General features: G+C 47.5%; 1 protein-coding gene across 2 annotated transcripts in view; it reads left to right on the top strand.

Moving 5' to 3' along the window:
- The first annotated feature begins 20,108 nt into the window (after nucleotides 1–20,108).
- KCNK5 (potassium two pore domain channel subfamily K member 5) overlaps nucleotides 20,109–23,785 on the top strand; it is a 72,903-nt gene continuing 69,226 nt past the window's right edge. Inside the window, exon 1 of one of the 2 annotated variants that reach the window (XM_006126540.4) lies at nucleotides 20,109–20,472. In XM_006126540.4, the coding sequence (XP_006126602.2) occupies nucleotides 20,287–20,472 (186 nt within the window). In that variant the 5' untranslated portion in view covers nucleotides 20,109–20,286. The remainder of the gene's footprint in view (nucleotides 20,473–23,785) is intronic. The other variant, XM_075925082.1, reaches the window with a different exon arrangement.

The following is a 23,785-nucleotide window of genomic DNA, read 5'->3' as shown; positions in this document are numbered from 1 at the left end:
TAATATTCCTCCTGTTTATATAGTATCAACCTCTTTTTCTCCCCCAATACATTCCTGATGATGCCATTTCTCAGGACAACTGATAAAGTCTGCCTCCCACAAAGTTCTATCAGGCCTGGCAGTCTTAACACACAGCCTGCTCCTTCTAATTGTCATTCTGTATTATAGGGTTCTATTCTGCAAGGTACTAAGCATCCTCCATTCCTCCTGCCCTCATTCAGCACAGCACCTTGATGTTTGCATCCCAACTCATGGTGTATGATGGCCTTTTGATGCTGCTTTATCTCACTGTATCTCCAACATAATGACAAATCATTGGGGTATAATGCATCAGGCTCTACTAAACTGTATGGAGGTAACTGCTTTTTCGAATAAAACTAAAGAACCAGCTCCACAAGATGTTGCTGTGGGATTTGGGAGAAAGGGTTTGATTATGAAAATCTGATGTTATTGGTTGTTTTGGGGGGTTGTTCTTTCAAAGAAGGGTGACCATTCTTAGAAGGCCACATAAAAGTGATTTTAAAACATGAAACAAAGAGAAAAAGCTACGAACTTTCTGTTTCCTTTTCCCCTACAGGAATTAGTCTGGTGCATTTGCTTCAATGAGAAGAATATATTTTATTAGAGACAAACAGAAATTAACAATTTCATAGGAAACTAATTACACAGACTTTTCAGTCATAGAATCATATAAATTTAAGGCTAAAATGGGACCTCTAATCAATCACCCTGCACTGAGGCAGAACCAAGAATACTTAAGCCACCCCTTACAGGTGTTTGTCTAACCTGTTCTTAAAAGAATCCAGTGATGGGGATTTTCTATTTTGGAAGACTATTTAAAATCTTAATGATCCTTGTAGTTTGAACATGTTTCTTAATATGTAACCTAAATCTCTTTTGCTACAAATTAGGTGCTTACTACTTGTTCTACCTGGAGTAAACACGGAGGACAAATTGATCGCCATCTTCTCTATATGAGCCTTCACACATTTGAAGATTATAATGTGGTTCCCCCTCAGTCTTCTTTTAACAAAACTAAACATGTCCAGTTTTAGAAACAACAAGAATTCCTGAGGTACCTTACAGACTAGATGAACTCATCTGAAGAAGTGGGTTTTGCCCATGATAGCTTATCATACTAAGTATGTTTTTAGTCTCTAAAGTGCCACAGGGCTATTCTTTGTTTGTAAAGTTACAGATTAACATGGCTACCTGCTGAGACTTTTAAACATGTCCAGTTATGTGTAGTCTTTTATCATAGGTCAGTTTCTCTAAATATCATTTTTGTTTCCCTTCTCTAGACTCTCTTCAATTTGTCCATGTCTTTTTTAAAGTGTAGTGCCCAGAACTGGACACAGTACTCTAGCTGAGGCCTCAAAGGGTAAGTAGAGTGGGACATTACCTCTCATGTCTTTTTTAATAACCTTTTTGTAATTGCATCACACTGCTGACTTAACATGCAGTTTATGATCCACTGTAACTGCCAGGGTCTTTTCTGTGGTACTACTCCTAGCCAAAGCAAAATGCAGGACTATGTAGCACTTTAAAGACTAACAAGATGGTTTATTAGATGATGAGCTTTAATGGGCCAGACCCACTTCCTCAGATCAAATAGTGGAAGAAAATAGTCACAACCATATATACCAAAGGATACAATTAAAAAAAATGAACATACATGAAAAGGACAAATCACATTTCAGAACAGGAGGGGGATGCAGAGGGGGGGAAGGAAGGAAGGTAAGTGTCTGTGAATTGATGATATTAGAGGTGGGGAGAGTGGGACTTCTGTGAGCTAGTGGTATTAGAGGTGATAATTGGGGAAGCTATCTTGGTAATGGGTAAGATAGTTTGCGTATTCATTCCTTCCCGGAGAGTGTCGAATTTTAACATAAATGACAGTTCAGAGGATTCCCTTTCAAGTGCATTGTCCTGCATTTTGCTTCAGCTACCCCAGACTAACACGGCTACATTTCTATCACTACTCCTAGCCAGTTATTCCCCATTTTTTGTTTATTTGCTTTTTTCCCCTCAGTGTGTACTTTGTACTTGTCTTTATTGACTTTCCTCTTTTTGACTTCAGACCAGTTCTCCAAATAGTCAACAATGTTTTGAATTCTAATCCTGCCCTCCAAAGTGTTTGTACCCCCTCCTAGCTTGGTATCATCTGCAAATTATATAATGCATATTCCATACTCCATTAGCTGAGTTATTAATGACTTCTTGAATAGTACTGAATTCAGGACTGATCCCTGCAGGATTCCACTAGTTGTATCTCCACTGTCTGAGAGTAAACCATCGATAATTAAGAACATAAGAACTGCCGTACTGGGTCAGACCAAAGGTCCATCTAGCCCAGTAACCTGTCTACTGACAGTGGCCAGCACCAGGTGCCTCAGAGAGAGTAGACCGAAGATAATGATCAAGTGATTTGTCTCCTGCCATCCCTCTCCAGGCTCTGACAGACAGAGGCCAAGGACACCATTTTATCCCCTGGCTAATAGCCTTTTATGAACCTATCCTCCATGAAATTATCTAGCTTCTCTTTAAACTCTATTATAGTTCTAGCCTTCACAGCCTCCTCTGGCAAGGAGTTCCACAGGTTGACTACACGCTGTGTGAAGAACTTTCTTTTATTAGTTTTAAACCTGCTCCCCATTAATTTCATTTGGTGTCCTCTAGTTCTTCTATTTAGGGAACTAATAAATAACTTTTCTTTATCAGCCCTCTCCACACCACTCATGATTTTATAGACCTCTATCATATCCCCCCTCAGTCTCCTTTTTTCTAAACTGAAAAGTCCCAGTCGCTTTAACCTCTCCTCATATGGGACCGGTTCCAAACCCCTAATCATTTTAGTTGCCATTTTCTGAACCCTTTCCAAGGCCAAAATATCTTTTTTGAGGTGAGGAGACCACATCTGTACATAGTATTCAAGATGTGAGAGTACCATAGTTTTATACAGGGCCAGTAAGATTTTCTGGGTCTTATTTTCTATCCCTTTCCTAATAATTCCTTGCATCCTATTTGCCTTTTTGACCGCCGCTGCACACTGTGTGGAAGTTTTCAGAGAACTGTCCACGATAACTCCAAGATCTCTTTCCTGATTTGTCGTAGCCAAATTAGCCCCCATCATACTGTACGTATAGTTGGGGTTATTTTTCCCAATGTGCATTACTTTACACTTATCCACATTAAATTTCATTTGCCATTTTGTTGCCCAATCACTCAGTTTGGTGAGATCTTCTTGGAGTCCCTCATAGTCTGCTTCTGTCTTGACTATCCTAAACAGTTTTGTATCATCTGCAAACTTTACTACCTCACTGCTTACCCCTTTCTCCAGATCATTTATGAATAAGTTGAAAAGGATTGGACCCACCACTATTTACCCCTCTCCAATCTGAAAATTTACCATTTATTCCTACCCTTTGTTTCCTGTCTTTTAACCAGTAGACCTTCCCTCTTCTCCCTTGGCCATGTAATTTACACAGGAGCCTTTGGTGAGGGACCATGTCAAAGGCTTTCTGAAAATCCAAATATACTATATCTACTGGATCCCCCTTATCCGCATGTTTGTTAACCCCTTCAAAGAACTCTAACAGATTAGTAAGACAGGATTTACCTTTACAGAAACCATGTTGACTTTTGTCCAACAAATTGTTCTTCTACATGCTTCACAATTTTATTCTTTACGGGTATGTCTACACTACAAAGTTAGTTCGAACTAACAGACGTTAGTTCGAACTAACTTTCCTAGGCGCTACACTAGCGCTCCGTTAGTTCGAACTTAATTCGAACTAACGGAGCGCTTAGTTCGAACTAGGTAAACCTCATTTTACGAGGATTAAGCCTAGTTCGAACTAGCTAGTTCGAATTAAGGGCTGTGTAGACCCTTAATTCGAACTAGTGGGAGGCTAAGGCTTCCCAGGTTTCCCTGGTGGCCACTCTGGCCAACACCAGGGAAACTCTATTGCCCCCCTCCCGGCCCCGGAGCCCTTAAAGGGCCACGAGCTGACTACAGAGTTTGTGCCAGTTGCAAGGCTGGAAGCACCCGTGTCAGCAGACCCTGCACCTGCCACAGGATGAGCCAGCCATCCGAGGGCTCCCAGCCCTCCACTGCTCCCCAAGACCAGCCTGGCAGCTCCCAGGAGCCTGCCCGGGGGCGCAAAAGGCGGGCGCCCACCTGGTCAAGTGCGGAGATCGTGGACCTCATTGAGGTTTGGGGGGAAGCCTCCAATGTCCACGATCTCCGCACTAGCCACAGGAACGCGGCCGTCTACGGCCGCATGGCTGCCAGCCTGGCCGCCAGAGGCCACCAGCGCAGCCGGGAGCAGATCCACTGCAAAATTAAGGACTTGCGGCAGTCCTACTCCCGGGCCTGCCAGCCAGGGGCCGACCCGGAGGCCTGCCCCCACTTCCACACCCGCCTCCTGGGGGCTCATGCCGTCCCTGCCCTCCAGGACGTGATTGACCCCGGGGCAGAGGGACCGCTCCTGGAGACGGAGGAGGAGGAAGAGGGCTCTGAGAGCCAGGAGCCTGCCGCCAGCCTGCCCAGGACCCGGGACCCCCGAGGCACACCACAGAACCGCTCGCCTGTGTCGTCTGAGGCCAGGGAGGCATCCACCTGTGAGTACCCTCATGTTCCCCTTATGTGTACGGGGGGCTGGGGCGAGAGGGAGCCCCGGGACCGTGCGCCTGGGCCTTGCCCACCAAGGAGCAGCAGCTGGGGATCCTGCAGGGGCCCTGGCCTTGCAGAGGGGAGCTGGGTTTCACACACCTGGGCCCCTGGGGAAATTGATGGCTGTTCTTGTTGCACCACAGCCGCAGCACCTGGGACTGCAGGGCGCACCACACCACCTGCAGCAGCCGCCCGCGCCCGGGGAAGTAGGACAGCCAGGAACCAGGAGGAGTACCAGAGGCGGCACCTCCGGTTTCTGGATCAACATCTCCGTCTCCAGGACCACTGGGTCCAGGAGGACCTGAGGCTGCGCCGGAGGAGTCTGGAGGCCCTGGAGGGCCCTGCGAGGCCACCTCCAGAGCCTGCTCGACCGCTTCCCATTTCCTCCTCCTGCTGCTCCCCCTGCTCCCCCTTCTCCTCCTGCTCCCCCTGCTCCTCCTGCTCCCCCTCCTGCTCCCGCTCCTGCTTCCGCTCCTGCTTCCTCCACACCCCCTGTCCCTCCTGCCCCCCCCTCCACAACCATTTCCCACCGACGCCCCCGGACCCACAATGTGGCGAGACGGGAGAGGCAGCCGGACTCCCACCCCTGAGCTTTCCTTTCCCTTCCTCCCTTCCCTCCCCTTCCAGCTCCCTCGTCCCAGGTTTCCCCCTCCCCTCTCCAACCCTCATTCCTCCCTTCCCGCACCCAGTTATGTTAAATAAACTGACGTTTGTGTTCCAAAAACAGGTGTCTTTATTTTACAGTAGATAGGGAGGGGAAAGTGGAAGGGGGGTAGGGTGGAAGAAGGCCCCAGTGGGGCATGCAGGGAGAGGTCAGTCCTCCTCCTCCACCACCAGGAAGCTCTCCCACAGGGCTTCCCGGATCCGGACGGCCCCCCGCTGGGCTTCCCGGATGGCGGCGGTGCGGGGCTGACCGTAGTGTCCAGCCATGCGGTCAGCCTCAGCCATCCAGGCTGGCAGGAAAGCCTCCCCCTTTCGCTCACACAAATTGTGGAGCACACAACATGCCGCCACCACGGGAGGGATGTTGTGCTTGGCCAGGTCCAGACGGGTGAGGAGGCATCGAAAGCGGGCTTTCAGTCGCCCGAAGGCCCCCTCTACCACGATGCGGGCCCTGGTCAGCCTGGCATTGAAGGCCTGGCGGGAGGAATTGAGGTGCCCCGTGTAGGGCTTCATCAGCCACGGCTGCAGTGGGTAGGCGGCATGCCCCACCAGGCACACGGGCATGTCCACGTCCCCGACCCTGATGTGGCGGTCAGGGAAGAAGGTCCCGGCCTGCAGCCGCTGGCACACGGAGGAGTTGCGGTACACCCGGGCGTCGTGTGCTTTGCCGGACCAGCCCACATTAATGTCCATGAACTGGCCCCGGAGATCACACACGGCCTGCAGGATCACGGAGAAGTACCCCTTTCTGTTGACGTACCGGGACGCCTGGTGTTCCGGGGCACGGATGGGGATGTGCATCCCGTCGATGGCCCCCCCGCAGTTGGGGAAGCCGAGGGTGTGCACAAAGGTCAAAGAACTGCGCCAGGCCTACACAAAGACTAAGGAGTGCAGCGTGCAAGGATCACCTTACCAATTGACGAAGCGATCATGGAAGTGGCGGACGAGATATGGCAAACGCCAACTTCAGTTACTCCTACCAGTAAAAAGGCCAACAAGGAATACTTTGTGCCGGGTTGGCGAGGCGGACCACCCTGCGGAGCAGCACCCGGTTGATGGCCTTGACCATCTGTGGAGAGAGACACAGCAAAGCGCCAATCAGTGGGGCGCCCGGGTGGCTGGGAGCGTGCGTGCCCTGGCAGTGCCCTGCGCCCCACTCCCGGAAGCAACCCCCCTGGCAGCGTGTAGTACGGCCGGGACAGCCCGACCCCTCCGGTGCAGGGCGCTTTCGCCTCCTCCCGCCCCCCCTTTGTTCCTGGGGCGGCCCATCCCCTCCTCGAAGCCCCCCTTCCCCTCGGCTCGGTGGCCGACAAGTGCCGTACCTGCATGAGCACCGCTCCGACGGTGGATCTCCCCACGCCGAACTGGTTCCCGATGGATCGGTAGCTGTCCGGCGTGGAGAGCTTCCAGAGGGCAATGGCCACCCACTTCTGGAGGGGGATGGCGGGTCTCATGCGAGTGTCCCTTCTGCGCAGGGCAGGGGCGAGCCAGTCGCAGAGCTCCAGGAAGGTGTCCCTCCTTATCCTGAAATTCTGGGTCCACTGTCGGTTCTCCCAGCGCTCCAGGACAATGCAGTCCCACCAGTCGGTGCTGGTGTCCAGACACCAGATGCGGCGGGGCACGCCGGTGCCGGGGCGCCGACGCGGCTCCTCCACGGCCCCCAGGGCGGCCAGGCGGAGAGGCAGGGGGCTGACGTTCACCAGGTGGTGCCAGGCAGCCTCGAGCCATTGCTGGCAGGCTTGCAGCAGCAAGTCCAGAACGTGCACCAGAAGGTGCAGGGCGAGCTGTGGCTCCATGTTGCCACCTGCGGCGGCCCCCCCGAAGGGAAGCACCGACACAGACGGGCATAGAGACCAACGCTTTGCTGTCCCTCGGCGAGGTTGGCAAGCAAGCAGGAAAAGCTGAGAACCGGCTGTCCAGGGGGGTCCCTTTAAGCTCGAGCCTCAGATAGCCTCAGACAGCAGCCACACAAAGCAACTACTGACCTGATGCCCTGCCAGAACCGGTTTCAGCTGCCCTTAAATGCCCCCCTGCATCCAATCTGTGTGGACGCGCTAGTTCGAATTAGCAAAACGCTAATTCGAACTAGTTTTTAGTTCTAGATGCGTTAGTTCAAATTAGCTTAGATCGAATTAACTAATTCGAACTAAGTTAGTTCTAATTAGCGCTGTAGTGTAGACGTACCCTACTCTTGTTTCAACTAATTTGCCCGGTACTGAAGTTAGACTTACTGGTCTGTAATTGCCTTTATGACCATACAATTACTTTCTGTATGGTCTTTCAACCAGTTTTGCATCCAATTTATAGAAAATTTCATCAAGTCAGCATTTCCCTAATTTGTTTATAAGAATATCATTTGGGACTGTTTCAAAATCATTACCAAAAATTAAGATATATCACATCTACAGTTTCCCCACTTTCCATTAGAACAATAACCTTGCGAAAGGAGATTAGGTTTCATTAGCATGATTTGTTTTTGACATAGGATTATAAATAATAGCCAATTTTCCTCTACATGCTTAGGCACTGATGGTTTAATATTTTCCATTATCTTTCTGATCTCAAAGTTGGGCTGACTGGTCAATAACTTATTAGGTCCTCATTGTTCTGTTTTTTGAAAATAGGTACTATATATACCCTTCTACAGTCCTCTGGGGGCCTCACCTGTCATCCAGGAGTTCTCAAAGACAATTGCTAACGGTTCCAATATTGCTTCAGCTACTTCCTTAAATAACCAAGGGCAAGGATTTTCAAACTTGGGATATATTATATAGCCCTACATTTATATGATTCTGTGATTGAAGACTTACATAGGAATTGCAAGCTGTCAACCTCCACGCCAAACACTGCCTTGCTTCCAGTTTTTATAATGGTGTTAAATATAATAAAAACATATTGTAATTTATAATGGGGGCCACACTCAGAGGCTTACAGTGTGAAAGAGGTCACCAGTGCAAAAGTTCTAGGGTCAATTTCATCATGCCCTGCTGTCTTGAATATATCCAACTTACTTCAATATTCTTTAACCTATTCTTTCCCTGGTTTGACCTGCATTCTTCCCCTTTGTTTTTGTTAAGTATCTGATTACTATTAACCTTTTTTTAGTGAAGACTGAGGGAAAACAGGCATTAAACTTTTCAATCTTCTTGATGTTGACTCATTACTAGCTATTCAACCCTGCTAAGCAGAGGACTTCCACTTTCCTTCATCTTTCTCTTCCTCCTAATGTATTTTGGAGCCTCTTATTACTTTTACATTTCTTGCTAGGTATAATTCATTTGTGCCTTAGCCACAACATTAGCTTCTGATTGTGCTTCCTATTTTTACTTTGCATCACAATAGTTGTACCTCTAATATTGTCTCTCTGAGCAACTGCCAGTTTTCCTGAACTCCTTATTCCCTTAGCCCTGGTCACTAGGACTTTATTTCAAGGTCAAATTTATAAACGGAGCATCCACACTACCAACCCCATCATTACAAAGTAACAGGCTGTGGAATTCGAAATCTGTACTCCAGTTTTTCATCAGGAGTAACACTAATTCCGAAATTGTTATTTCAAAATAATGACAGTGTGGACGCTTTGGTGCCGCTATTTCAAAATAATTATTCCCAGAGTAATTCGAACTAATTACTCCCCAGTACTTCCTGGGGCTCAAAGTCTGAGGTAGTGGGTCCACATTACCAGAGCCTGCCTTGGACTAATTTTGAGGCTTCCCTGTAGATGGACATGCTAGTATAAATTTGTTAAATCAAGAGTTATTAAGTTGAATTTACTAATTTTGAAATAATTTCCTAGTGTAAACATGGCCTTAGAATTTTCTTCCCATGGGCCCAATTCACTTGTTTTGTTAAAGTCTGCTTTTTTTTTTTTTTTTTTGTAATCCACTATCCTTATTCTGCTGCTCTCACTCCTTCCTTTCCTGAGAATCATGGAATCTATTATTTCACAATCTCTGTCACTCAAATTGTCTTCAATCTTAAGATTTGCAACCAGTTCCTCTCTGTTAGATTCAAATCTCCAACGATTGTCCCCGTAGTTACTTTCCCCACCTTCTGAAACAAAAAGTTGTCCTCAATTTTGCTGTATTACTTTTCTAATACATGTTTGGGTAATTAAAAGTCCTCCATTACAACCGCGTCTTGCATTTTGGATATTTATTTGTTCTAGAAATTACTCATCCACCGCCTTCTCTTGATTTGGAAGTCTGTAGTAGACCCCACTATGACATCACCCATTTCCCCCCTTTTATCTTCACCCAGACAATTTCAACTGGTCTGCCTCTCACTTCCTTCAGGACCTCTGAAAAAATATATATATTCATTTGGGTGCGTCTATACTGGCCACTTGAATTTACGCAAGAGCACTGACGTTCTAATGTAAGAATTCAGTGCTTCTTGCACAAATACTTTGATGCTTCCGCTCAGGGATACTTTGATGCTTCCCTTTTGTCCATGCTTGTCCTTCCTGAATAAGCCGTACTCTTATAATTGATATTATAGTCATGAGAGTTATCCCACCAATGCTCAGTTAGGGTATGTCTACACAACAAAGTTATTTCGAAATAACAGCCGTTATTTTGAAATAACTATCCTAGGGTATGTCTACACTACAAAGTTAGTTCGAACTAACAGACGTTAGTTCGAACTAACTTTCCTAGGCGCTACACTAGCGCTCCGTTAGTTCGAACTTAATTCGAACTAATGGTGAGCTAAGTTCGAACTAGGTAAACCTCATTTTACGAGGACTAACGCCTAGTTCGAACTAGCTAGTTCGAACTAAGGACTGTGTAGCCCTTTAGTTCGAACTAGTGGGAGGCTAGCCCTCCCCAGGTTTCCCTGGTGGCCACTCTGGCCAACACCAGGGAAACTCTATGCCCCCCTCCCGGCCCCGGACCCCTTAAAGGGGCACGGGCTGGCTACGGTGCCCGTGCCAGGTGCAAGCCTGCCAGCACCCAGCCAGCAGACCCTGCACCTGGCACGGCACAGAGCCACCCACCCGATGTCCCCCAGCCTACCCCTCTTCCCGGGACCAGGCTGGCGGCTCCCGGGAGCTTGCCCTGGACCGCAAGAGGCGGGCACCTACCTGGGCTAGTGCGGACATCGTGGACCTCGTCCACGATCTCCGCACTAGGCACAGGAAAGTGGCCGTCTAGGGCAGGAGAGCTGCCAGCCTGGCCACCCAGGAGCAGGTGTGCATGAAAATCAAGGGGGTCCACTGAGACCCCCGACCCTGAGCCCTGAGCTTACAATGGCCGTCCTGGGTCAGACCAAAGGTCCATCTAGCCCAGTAGCCTGTCTGCCGACAGCGGCCAACCCTAGGGACCCTGGAGGGGATGGACCGAAGACAGTGACCAAGCCATTTGTCTCGTGCCATCCCTCTCCAACCTTCCACAAACTTTGGGCAGGGACATCACTCCTACACCCTGGCTAATACCACTCCATGGACCCAACCTCCATGACTTGATCTCACTTCCCTTTAAACTCTGTTCTAGTTGTAGCCTTCACAGCCTCCTGCAGCAAGGAGTTCCGCAGGTTAACTATTTGCTTTGTCAAGAACAACTGTCTCTTACTAGTTTGAAGCCTGCTACCCATTCCTTTCCTTTGGTGTCCTCTAGTCCTTCTTTATGGGAACTCAGGAAGAACTTTTCTGAATGCACCCTCTCCACCCAACCCCTGCTTTTAGACCTCTATCCTGTCCCCCCTCCGTCTCCTCTTTTCTAAGCTGAACAGTACCAGTCTCTGTAGCCTTTCTTCATCTGGGACCTGTTTCCAACCCCTGATCATGTTAGTTGCCCTCCCTTCTCCCAGCCTTTCTCTTCCCCTCTCCCACCTCCTTTTCCCAGTCTCCCCCAGTTTTTTTCAATAAAGACAGAGTCAATGTTGGAAGAAACGTTATCTTTATTTTGTACATCAATAAGAAGGGGGGCTAGGGAAGGGTAAGTGGAAGGAGGTGAGGGAGGAATGGGGTACGAGCCCCCGATGGGGAGGACTGGGCTGGCTCTGCGGGCTTCTGGGTGTGGAAGCTCTCCTGCAGCCCCCCAATTACCCCCTCTCCCCAGATGGCAGCCTGCGGCAAGTGCAGCCGGGCTGATGGCCGAGTGGTGTGATGTGCCCAGTGTGGGTACTCCGGGCACTCCAAGCCAGAACTTCTTTGCAAGCGGGGCACCCCTTAGAACTGTGTGTCCGGGGTGGGGGTCGGGACCCTTTAAGCGCAGCCCTCGGCTAGCCTGAGACAGCATCTCCATGCTCTAAGTCCTCCTTTTATGCCCTGCCGGCACTGCTTCCGGCCATCCTTAAAGCCCTGTTCAGAGTCCACTCAATGTGGACTTGCTAGTTCGAATTAGCAAAACGCTAATTCGAACTAGTTTTTAGTTCTAGACGCGTTAGTTCGAATTAGCTTAGTTCGAATTAACTAATTCGAACTAAGTTAGTTCGAACTAGCGCTGTAGTGTAGACGTACCCCTAGAGTCTACACAGCCAAACCACTATTTCAAAATTAAATCAAAATAGCGGAGGGCTTATTTCGAATTTGGTAAACCTCGTTCCATGAGAAATAACACCAAATTTGAAATAACTATTTTGAAATAAGTGCTGTGTAGACACTTATATTGAAATAGGGGGCCTCCAGCCTTCCCAGGGTGCCCTGGTGGCCACTCCAGCCTCAAGCACGAACAATCCTCTCCCTTCCCCCTCCCTGGAGCCCTTAAAGGGGTTGACTCTGGCCACAGTGCCTGTGCCAGCTTCAAGCCTGCCATCCCAGAGCCAGTAGTCACTGTCCCTGACCCAGTGGCCCCTAAACATGAGCCAGTAAGCCACTGGCAGCCAGCCCTCCACCGCTCCCCAGGAGCAGTCTGCCAGCTCCCAGGAGCCTGCCAGGGGCCGGAGAAGGTGGGCGCCTTCCTTGTCCAGGGTGGAGATCATGGACCTTATTCAGGTTTGGGGAGGGGATGCCTCCAACATCCATGATCTCCGCACAAGACGGAGGAAATCGACTGTCTATGGCAGGATAGCTGCCAGCCTGGCCACCAAAGGCCACATGTGAACCCAGGAATGGGTTTGCATGAAAATCAAGTTGGTCTGGCGAGACCCCCAACCCTGAGCTTCCCCTCCCCCTTTTCCTCCTTGCTTCCTCTTTCCAGCTCCCTCCTCCCAGGTTTTTACCTCCCCTCTCACACCCTCTCTCTTCCCCTCTCCCGCCTCCTTTCTCCAGTCTCATCAGAATTTCATCCCCCCCGCCCCGTTTTGTTAAAGAGAGTTTGTGTTCATGAAAATACATATATTTTATTTGACATCAGGAAGGGAGGTTAGGGAAGATAAGTGGAAGGACATGAGGGAGGAATGAGGCACAAGCCCCCAGTGGGGCAGACCAGGGAGGCTCTTAGTGCTCCTCAGGGTGGAAGCTCTCCCACAGGACCTCCTGGATACTGACAGCCCCCCGATGGACCTCCAAGATGGAAGCCTGCAGCAAGTGCAGCCAGGTTCGCAGCAATGCATCCAAGAGAAGCATCAGAGTGCTCAGGGGCAGCTCTGGCTCCATGTTGCAGAGTTCTGTGCTGTCCCAAGTGAGGGCAATCAGAGCACACAGAGACAAAATGTTTTGCTGACTCTCATCGAGGTAGGCAAGCAAGCAAGCAGGGAAAGTTGAGAACCAGCTGTCCAGGGGGGTCCCTTTAAGCACAGGCCTCAGACAGCCTCAGGAAGCAGCCACACAAAGCAACTCCTGACCTGATGCCCTGCCGGACCTGGTTCCGGCTGGCCTTAAATGCAATTCAGCATCCACTCAGTGTGGATGTGCTATTTTGAAATAGCAAAAAGCTATTTCGGAATGCATTTTGTGTGTAGACGCGTTATTTCGAAATAAGCTATTTCGAAATAATGCTGTAGTGTAGACATATCCTTATAATGAAGGCATAACTTAGCTTCTGTATTAAAACTTCCAACTTATCTTGTGTATTCCCCAGTCTCCTTGCATTTGTGACATTTAAGATGTTGAGCAATTTTCCCCACTGTTTTCACTCTCATTGCTTCTACATCCCTAGTATAATTTTCCATTTCCCCTACAACATTTAACTCTCTGTTAAGGTTATCTTTTTTATACTTATCTGTGTGCCTTTCTCATCTGATCCATGATGAACCTAGTTTAGAGTCCTTCTTATTAGGTTGGTGCATTGGTATGTAAAGATGCCCTTCCCATTCATTGTCATATGGATTCCATCTCCTCCCAGCATCCCATGATCAATGAAGCCAAAGCCTTCCTGTTGACGCCATCTGTGCAGCCCTGTATTCACCTCCAGAATATCTGTCCTTGCATGGCCCTTATCTGCAACTGGGAGGTTAGATGTTTTATATTACAAACAATAGGACAATATTTGGCAAATTTCACCTTTTTTCTTCCACAATGTACTACTAAATCTCATCATAATGTCTGGCAGCCAAATGTTATGGGTTATCATGATGGTGAACTAATAAAAGAAAGTGAATACCAAGACTGGCAATACTGCAATTAATTGATTTTTATAGTCACGGTTTAGATTTTCCAGATTGACATCCATGTTAAAATCAAGAGTTATAGTAAGAAATTGGTATTGTCAATGTTTATCTGCAAGAGTTGCAGTGGGATGGACAAAAGTTTAGTTTCTTCATGCAACAATTTGAGCGAAACTGGACCATATGTCCAACACTGAAAGTCAGATTGCTACTGTAGATAAGCAAGGAGTAAGAGAGTCAATCATATGCACAGAAAAGATACGTTTAGCTATCTGGGTTCCCTCAGGAAGTTGCTTAGGAAAACTAAAAATACACCACTGGAAAAAATACACTGCAACAGAGTTTTTCTTTGCTGCACAAATAAATTACATTCCCCTCCATCTATGTACAAAAAAAAAAAGAGAGAAAGAGAGAGATAACATTTGCAACAAGGGCTGTAAAGCAAATCTCGGTAAGTCAAAGCTGTTAAAAGAGTAAGAGATGCATCACCTGGAGTGAGATCATGAGCCACATGGAAAGTAAGGACCTCCAGGTAAGAAGTGATGCAGTCTGAGAAGACAGATGCCTAAAGCTAATTGCACCTTTCACAGTTCATCCTCAGTAATAGCTGTAGCACTTGTCACTATGAAACAGGTTTCCTTTGCTGTGAAGTATTTTTATGTGCTCAATCTAAAACATTTTCTAACCGTTATTTATTCATTTCAGGGTTGTTCTAGGAAACATCTGTACAGCAAATGTGTCTAAGACATACAGTTTGGCTGAAAAGGATTTCCTTTTTGGACTGGACAGCCTGAAACTATGATGACTTTTGCAAAGAGTGAAAATAATTGATACTTGTAGTTTTGCTCACAATCTGATGTTTCAAACTTGATTTTTTCCCCAGCTTTTAAGTGAGCCATACTTGCCTTTTCATTATTTCAACTAGCCTGGGAAGTCGCAGGGCCCATCTGACAGATGCTATGCTATGAACCATAGGGGCACTGTTTAATCTGTGGGAGAAAGGGAGTAAAAAAGGATAGTGGATAAAAGGAGATTGGATCTTTTATGAGGTCAAGAAAAACAACTAAGAAGTGCCAGCTATGGAAAACTACTTAGAAAAAGCACAGCACTACAAATATCAAATACAATCATCCATGACTTAGACACATTCTTTCTTGCTACTCTCACTTTCACTGCAGTCTGAGAAAATATGTATTTTATTCTGCTGCAGAAAAAAGGAATTGAAGTGAAATATCCAAGCAAAAGGAGCTTGCTGACCGACTCATAAGATCACTTCTGCTTCTAGAGGGAAGAATTTGCTTTCCACTGAATTGTGGTTAACTATTTTTGCATGTGGGTCACCTCTCTAAATGCAAAGAAGCAGTCTGACAAGCGTAGTAATATTTTAAAATGTCAACTGACTCAATTTCCTGAAAAATCTGGCAGAGTAGTTAAGGTAGAGTATGAGATGGAAAATAGAAAGATTCTACCCAATCTTAAATGTATGTTCTGTAACTGCACTGAAACTTTATTCTTTCCCATCTGCTCTGCAAATCTGCACCATGTTCTGGGATGGTCATGCAATTCCCTTAGCATGGTTATTTCAACAACATAAAGACTTATAGGTAAGAAAAGAGGTCCAATTTAAAAAACGCAGTCAAATATCAAATACCACCCAGTAGAGAGAGACAGATGTGCAAGGACAGGAAGATAGGAATATGTGGTAGATTTTCAATCATTGGCAATTTTGAACTCAAGAGTGGATGTTTGTCTAAAAGATATGATCAGGTTTAAATAAATAGGAATTAATTCAGGGAAGTTCTATGGCCTGTTATACAGGAGGTCAGATGAAATGATCACAGTGGCCTCTGATCTGTAATCTATGAACACAAAACTGCTATTACCTGATCAAAGCAGTGGACCATCTGGCTCAGTGTTTCAAATTATTCAGAGGCAGCTGTGAACCCCCTAAAATAGGCAATTATACAATACCTTGCCCAGATCTTTCCCTCAGTTTAATTTTATTTTTAAAGCTTATGTAATGTAACTGTCAATGTTTCTGTTATCTATCAGTATCTAGGGTTGTGAACGACTAGTCGACACACCAGTCGACTAGTCATTCCCCCTCCCTCTTGCTGCCTCTATCAGAAAGAGGCAGCAAATGGGGGAGGCGAGGGTGTGCTTCAAGCGGCAGCACTACATGGATCCCAGGGCCAGACCCTGGGCTTCACGCAGTGCTGCCACTTTGAAACACCATGTGCAGCCCGGGGCCAGCAGTCCCTTGCTGGCCCCAGGCTGCACGTGGCATTTAAAAGCAGCAGTGCCGCATGGAGTCTGGGTCACATGGCACTGCCGCTTTGAAATGTCACGGGGAGCCTGGGGCCTCTGGAGGGCTGCTTGAGTCCCTCGCTGGCCCCGTGCTCCCTGCAGCACTTTCGCCTTTGAAGTGTAGCAACAGCCCTGGACTGTTGCTACACTTCAAAGGCAAAGGTGCCCTTATTGACTAATCGAATAGTCGATGCAAATTGCATCGACTATTCGATTAGCCAATTGAACTAAATTTAGCATCCCTATCACTATTGCGTACTTTTAAAAATTATACTAAGCTTTTGTTCAAATGACACATGGCAGAGAGCTAGTTCCATGTGGTGAAAGTGCATCATGAAAAAAGTGTTTTCCCTTTTATCAGATTTAACTTTGCTGCTTTCCAATTTCATTAAATGTACCCTTGTTCTTGTTTTAAGGGAGAAAACAAACTTGTCCAATTTACTTTCTCTAGCCTATGCGCTATGTTTATTATCTCCCTTCTTACTTGTCTCATCTCTAAAGTAAACACACTTCATAAGGAAGTTTTTCCATGGTTCTATGACACCTTTTGAAGAAACGTGCACAGAACTGGGGATTCCTAAGAGAGGACAGAGATACTAACCAGATTTACGTTCTCAGTGAATGTAAGAATGCTCATCCTGGGTCAGACCACTGTTCCACCTAGCCCACAATCCTGTCTGCCAATAGTTCTGGGATTGAGAACCTGGACCCGACCCAAGGCTCAGGGCTTCCGTCCAGCATTAGGAGTCTGTGCTGGCGCCCCACCCCCCAGCCATCCCATCGCAGGACTGGAGCACACAAAATCTACTAGCTTGGGCTCCCGTAGACTTTGGTGAGCTAGGGAAATGTGGGGAAGGTCTTTCTCCTTCTCAGACAGGGGCCACACCTGTGAGGATTTTTTTGTTTTTTGTTGCTCGCTTGTGCACGGCCACTGACTGATTTTTCTGTGGGTCGGCGGCCCCCGGCCCAAAAAACATTCCCCAACCCTACAATAGTGGCTGGTACCACAACAGAGCAATTTATCTAGTGATCCACTCCCTTGTCATCTAGTCCTAGCTCCTGGCATCAGAGATTTAGAAACACCCAGAGCAATGAAGTTGCTAGAGATGGACCTGTCCTCCATGAACTATCTAATTCTTTTTGAGTTATACTTTTGGCTTTCACAACATCCTCTAGCAATGAGTTCTACAGGCTGACTGTACATTCTGCAAAGAAGTACTTCCTGATGTTTATTTTAAACCTGCTGACTACTAATTTCACTGGGTAACCCCTAGTTCTTGTGTTATATGGGGGAAAGGGGGGTAAACACTTCATTATTCACTTTCTCCACAGCATTAATGATTTCATAGCCCTCTATCTTAAACCCCTCTGTGGTTTTTCTCACTCTGCGACTTAATGGCTGAGTTGGAAAAAAAGAGAACCTACTGTTGGTTATAGTTGCCTGTGATTAATGTATATTTGTTGAAGAAAGCTGTTTGTGTATGGCACAACTTAGTTTTCTATAAGCAGTCTCATAAGAGCACTGATTTGATGTCACTTTGCATTTTACACACCAGTGACTAGGAACACCAATTCCTAAGGCAAGATTCTCCTCCTATTCCAGTTTCTCTCATTTTTATTTTTTGGTTTTCCTCTTTTGCTCCCTTTTTTCTTCCTTTCTGCACTGTCTCTTCTTTCCAGCTTCTCCTCTCTTCCCTCCCCTTCATCCTTTTTCTCAGTACGTTTCACCCTCCCACTGTCTCACATTTCCAGCTCCTCTCATCCAACACAGTGCTGTAACTTCTCCTCTCTCTTTAACCCCTTCTTTAAAAGTAAAGGTCAATACAATTCCTGGGCAAAGCTTTATAAACATGCCACACTGGACTCTCTCAAGTGGGTCGTTTTTGAACGTTTTATGGAAAAACACTGGCAGAGGGCTCTCTCCCTCATGTGCATTATTTATTAAAGGCACAAAATGTCCTGTGGGTTTTACCATTGCAGAGAAGGATACAGTCCCTGTCCTGAAGATGTTACAATCAAAACAGTCAAGGTAACCCGGTGAAAGGGAAGCTGCATGTGGCTCCTTTCCCTGTTTTTGGCTCCTTCCCCATATAGTATTTGCCACTTTGGTCAGCTCAGATGAAAACTAGAGGCATGTTTCAAAAACCTGTCAAGTTACAGCACATCTCCTCCTCAAGCGGTATAAGGAGAGCTGCATCCTCTTTCTCTTGCTCCTTTTTTCTCCTGAAGTTGAGCAATCTCACACTCCATTAATGTGGGTGGTCACTTACATATATGGGTAGGAGGAGCCCCAGTCACCATACATGTCAGTTATCACCTAGATTCACCCAATCTACAGTAAGACGGGTCACCCTTCTTGCCCTGAAACCACTAATTTTAAATAGGGTGTCATGCTCCATTCCCTATTTACCTGACACAGATGACAATACACAAAGTACAGGTGGCAGTGTCTCACATGCAGAGAGAGAGTAAAGCCAGAGGTGTCTCTCAGATACACAGGATACAGGCACCTCACCCTCACAGTAAAGGCAGAGGGATGACTCTCTTATATACACCCTAATATAGGCAGAGAGGTGTTACACTCTCTTACATACACAAACACACACTCAGTACACTTACTCTCAAGCATACATACCCCGTACAGGAGGAGAGGTGACACACACACACAGTATAGGCGGAGGGGTGACCCTCTCTTTCATACACATACAGTACAGGCAGAGGGATGACTCTCACACACTATACAGACAGAGAGGCTGACTCACTCTCTCAAACACAGCATATCCATTATAGGCAGAGGGGTGACACTCTCACACATACACCAAGTACAGGGTGACTTTCACACCAAGAACAGGTGGAGCGTTGACTCTCTCTCTCATACACACATTATACAAAATGGGGTAATACTCTCTTACATATACACCCAGTAGAACCCGAGGTGTGACACTCTCACACACAGTACAAGCGAAGGGGTGACACTTTTTCTCCCTCATGAACACAACAACAGTACAAGCGGAGGAGGGGTGACTCTCACACAAGCAGATTACAGGAGAAGTGACACGCATACACACACTGAGAACAGGCAGAGGTGGTGACTCTCCCCCCACATACAAGAGTACAGACAGAGGGGTGACTCCCACACATACACAAGTACAGGTGGAAGGGTGACACACACACACACACACACAGAGTACAAGCGGAGGGGTGACACACAGAGAGTGCAGGCAGAGGGGTGACATACATACACAAAGTACAGGCGGAGGGATGACACAAACGTGAGTGCAGCGGAGGGGTGACACACATTGGTACAAACGGAGGGGTGACAACATGAATACAGGCGGAGGGGTGACGCACATATTAGTACAGGCGGAAGGGTGACACAAACATGAGTACAGGTGGAGGGGTGACACTCATGCACATTAGTACAGGCAGAGGGGAGACATACACATGAGTACAGGTGGAGGGGTGGTGCACACACGCAATACAGGCGGAGGGGTGACATACACGCGAGTACAGGTGGAGGGGTGGTGCACACACGCAATACAGGCGGAGGGGTGACACACGAGTACAGGCGGAGGGGTGACACACACACGAGTACAGGCGGAGGGGTGACTCCCACGCACACAGTGCCCCGGGTGGAGGTTAGATGCCGTCCCACCTCTTCCTGCCCGGGCAGCTCTGGTGGCCCCTGTAGGGCCGGCGAGCGGGCAGCGCGCACACGTGTCTGCGCAGGGCTGGGGCAGCCGCGGCGGCACATGGAGCGGGCGAGAGGCGGCTGAGCGCAGGTTCTGGGACCTCCTCGCTCAGTCCGTCCCGGCTCCCGCAGCGGGGCGGCAAACTTGCCCCTGCAGTCGCCCCGCATGCGCCGTGCGGGCCCGGGGGAGTCGGAGAGCACGAGATTGAAAGAGCCGGCGAGGCGGGCGGGCGGCCGAGGGGAGGCGGGCGGAGGCGGTGGGAGGGAGGGAGAGCGAGCGAGAGAGGCAGGGCGCGCGCCACACAGACAAAAAGGGAGGGCGCGGAGCAAGGTGCGGGGGGAGGGGAGCGGGCCGGGGAGGGGAGCAGTGCGCCTCAGTCTCTCTCTAGAGCGAGTCCAGGGCTGCTGCCCGACTAGGCGTTCCCAGCGCCCTGCTTGCCACTGGCCCGAGCCTCCCCTCACCATGGTAGACAGGGGCCCCCTGCTGACCTCTGCCATCATCTTCTACCTGTCCATCGGGGCAGCGATCTTCGAGGTGCTGGAGGAGCCCCACTGGCGGAAGGAGACGGACAGCTACAAGCGCAAGAAAACGGAGCTGCTCCAGGAGTTTCCCTGCCTGGGCCAGGAGGGCCTGGAGAAGATCCTGCAGGTAAGGGGGGGAGGGGGGGGGGAGGGAGCTGCCTCTTCTCGCCTGGCGCCGAGGGTCGCGGTTGGGACTAGGGTGGGTTGGCCGCTTGAGCCGTGTCCGTTGAGGATCTTAAAGTGTGGCTCATAATAGAGTCATCAGACTTCCCTCTGAGGCCAGGCAGCAGGAGCAACCGCAGCTGAGTCAGGGAGAGAGCTGGGGCTGGTGATTCCTTGACCCTATACGGTTACCCCTCGGAGCCAAAACTTTGAATGAAGGGCTACAGCAGTAGTGCTGCGAGTTCCCAATGGCTCATAAGCTTCCTAAATGGCTCACAAGCTTCTTTAAAACTTCCTGCCCGAGCAGGTTCCTGGCTTAGCTGGGACACCTGCCATGCACAGCAATATAGGACTTAAGTAACTCCAAGTTTGCCTCTGGCAGAGATTTATAACATGGGAGAGGGCTAGGTGGGACATGTGTTTCGAGAGCAAATCCCTTTTGAAAGTAGGGTGCACTTAAATAGAGGTGTAAGTATGCATGCCTTTAAGGAAGGGGGAGGGGAACAGCAATGGTTTTCTAACAAATTTTCATTCATGTTGTGTGTGTAGTAGTTTAACATTTGAGACTACATGAATAATTTTATTTTAACATGAGAGAGGGAAGTTTTTACAAATACTTTCCTTTAATTGGTGCATTGAATTTGAATCAACTTCCTATAAATTTCCCACATTGCAAAATCCACAGTGCTGAGGGTTTTTCAGATATGTTTGCCAGTTGTAGCTTTCCTCGCCAATAGACGGTTTTATATCAGCAGGTGTGGTAGGGTCTTTTTTTTTTCCATTTAAGATAATGGAATGTCTTGTATCATTTTAAAACACATCTAACTGAAAGGAGTAGTTGTTTACTAGAAAGATGTGAGGTTTTCCAGCAAAGGAAGAGATGCTAGTGAAACAGAGGTTAGATTCTAATTAAACTGGTCTTCTAAAATTTCTCTTCAGTCTTTACCTAGAACGTATAAAAGTTTTGTTTTTCAACTAGCAGTTAAACTGTATGTTAATTCCATTTGCCTAGGTTTCAAGAGTTTATTGACTTCTTACTCGATAAGGTATTATATGGAATTAAACTAATGAACTGTTGATTGCTGCATTACTGTAGCAACTTTTTACAACATGAAATTATCAGAACTACCAAAACTAACAGATTCTCCCCTTTTTTTAACTCCCTCTGGATACTTTTGAATATGTGAATGGACTCTGTGCGGGAATCAGGGAAACAACAGATAAAGCCAAGCAACTGATGCACTTTATCCTCTTCTTTGTTTAGCCTCATTTTGTTTTGTTTCATTGTGCTTAGTAAGTTTTACTTTGAAGAGTTTCCTTGGGATCTGTGTTTAGCTCTAATCACTTGCTCTAGGCAAAACTTAGGTTAAGGGGAGACCAATCAAAACTGTATGGTTTGCTACTCGGATGGAAAAAGTTAAGTTTGAGCTTTATTTTTATGAACCATAGTCTATGTGAAGGAGTAAATACTTTACAGCTACTTAATTAGACTGAACAGATAACATAGGAAGGCACTAACAGGTGTTTCTTTGGAACCAATGCAATAATTTATACAAACTCCTTACCTTAAGAATAGAGGTGGCCAGTGGGAAATAGAGAATTTAAAAAATGGGGTTGGCCATATGTTTGTTCCCAGGAAAGAGTATGAGCCACTTGGGGTTTTGTTCTACAGCAAAATTTGCCAGCTTCTTTGAGGAAAGTTATTGATTGGATTTTTCAGTTTCTTCCTAATTATCAGTATTTATTTGGTGACAGATGAGAACTCATCTGTCAGCTTGTGGTAATGATCTTTTTGTTCCTATCTTGGGGCTTGTCTACATGGGGAAGTTAGGATAAAGTCTCTCTGATGTTAATTTAAAACACAATAGTTATTATACACTAATGCCCCTTGTGAATGCTTTTCTTCTGCACTGAGGGCTAGTCTGCATTACCACTGAAATGGATGTAACTTGTGTTGCTCAAGGGTGTGAAAATGACACTCCTAAATCACAACCTAAATCACATCGATTTAGCACAGTGTGGCCAGCATAGCTTCCATCTTTCATGGAAGTAGAATAATTATGCCCATAGCAGAGCATTCCTTCAGCACATGCATGACTGCAGTGTAGCTGCACCAATGTAGCACGATAGTGTAGACTTGCCCTTGGAGCTCTTTGTACACCGCCAAGCCCTTACTATCCTCAAAGGGCAGGCTAGTTCTCCCAAAATGACGGGTAGTGTATCCAAGAGTCTTGACAAAAAGAACTAGGGGATACATTTCCAGATACACATGGGAGAGTGCAGAAACAGCGAGAACACAGTAACAAGAGTAGACTTTGTTATGGCAATGTTCACACTGGCACTTGGGTGAGGCTAACCTATTACATTGGTCAGTTGTGCAATGAAAAAGTACCCAATGACTACTCTTCTTTCTAGTGCTGCTCAGGAGTCCGTTATCTGTCTCTATGCCAGTTTCTATATCGGGGACTCTGACCTTTTGAGAGTTGTCCCCCTTACTCTTGTCCATACTCCTCTGCTTGTCCCCCCCAGAGCCGAGGCCAGAAACAGGGTAGTAACCCTGGGGGTGGGATGGAGTGAGGGGGCTAAGGCTGGAATCACAACTGAGGGTGGAGCTGGGAATGGAGCTACAGCCAAAGGCTGAGTCTGGTGGCAGGAATGGAGTCACAGCTGAGCCCTGGTGGAAGCTGGCAACTTGGCCTGTGATGGGTGTTACTCTGCTCCTGTCCCCAACCCTGTCCCCAGCCTTGGCTCCAAGCCTGGAATGGAACCATGGCTTGGGACCAAAGCTGGGGACAGTGCCAAGAATGGGGCTGCAGTTGGGTGTGGGACGGGACGGTGCTTTTCCTTCCCATGGAGGTTGGCCCAGGCCTGCTCTATCCCCTGAATTTTCCTCCTCACTGCCCCCAGGAGGGAGAGGTGATCCACATTTTGCAGGCTTTTGTTCTACACTCTTATGCCTGTTAGACTTTCACGCTCTTATGACTTCATTCACCATCTCCATGTTGACTACTTCCAGAATAACCACACTTTCAGGCTACGTCTAGACTGGCATGATTTTCCGGAAATGCTTTTAACGGAAAAGTTTTCCGTTAAAAGCATTTTCGGAAAAGAGCATCTAGATTGGCATGAACGCTTTTCCGCAAAAGCACTTTTTGTGGAAAACCGTCTGTGCCAATCTAGACGCGCTTTTCTGCAAAAAAGCCCCAATTGCCATTTTCGCAATTGGGGCTTTTTTGTGGAAAACAAATCTGAGCTGTCTACACTGGCTCTTTTTTGCT

The sequence above is a fragment of the Pelodiscus sinensis genome, chromosome 3 (genome assembly GCF_049634645.1).
Source record: "Pelodiscus sinensis isolate JC-2024 chromosome 3, ASM4963464v1, whole genome shotgun sequence".
NCBI classification, from domain to species: domain Eukaryota; kingdom Metazoa; phylum Chordata; order Testudines; family Trionychidae; genus Pelodiscus; species Pelodiscus sinensis.
This window is presented reverse-complemented; position numbering and strand designations above follow the sequence as displayed.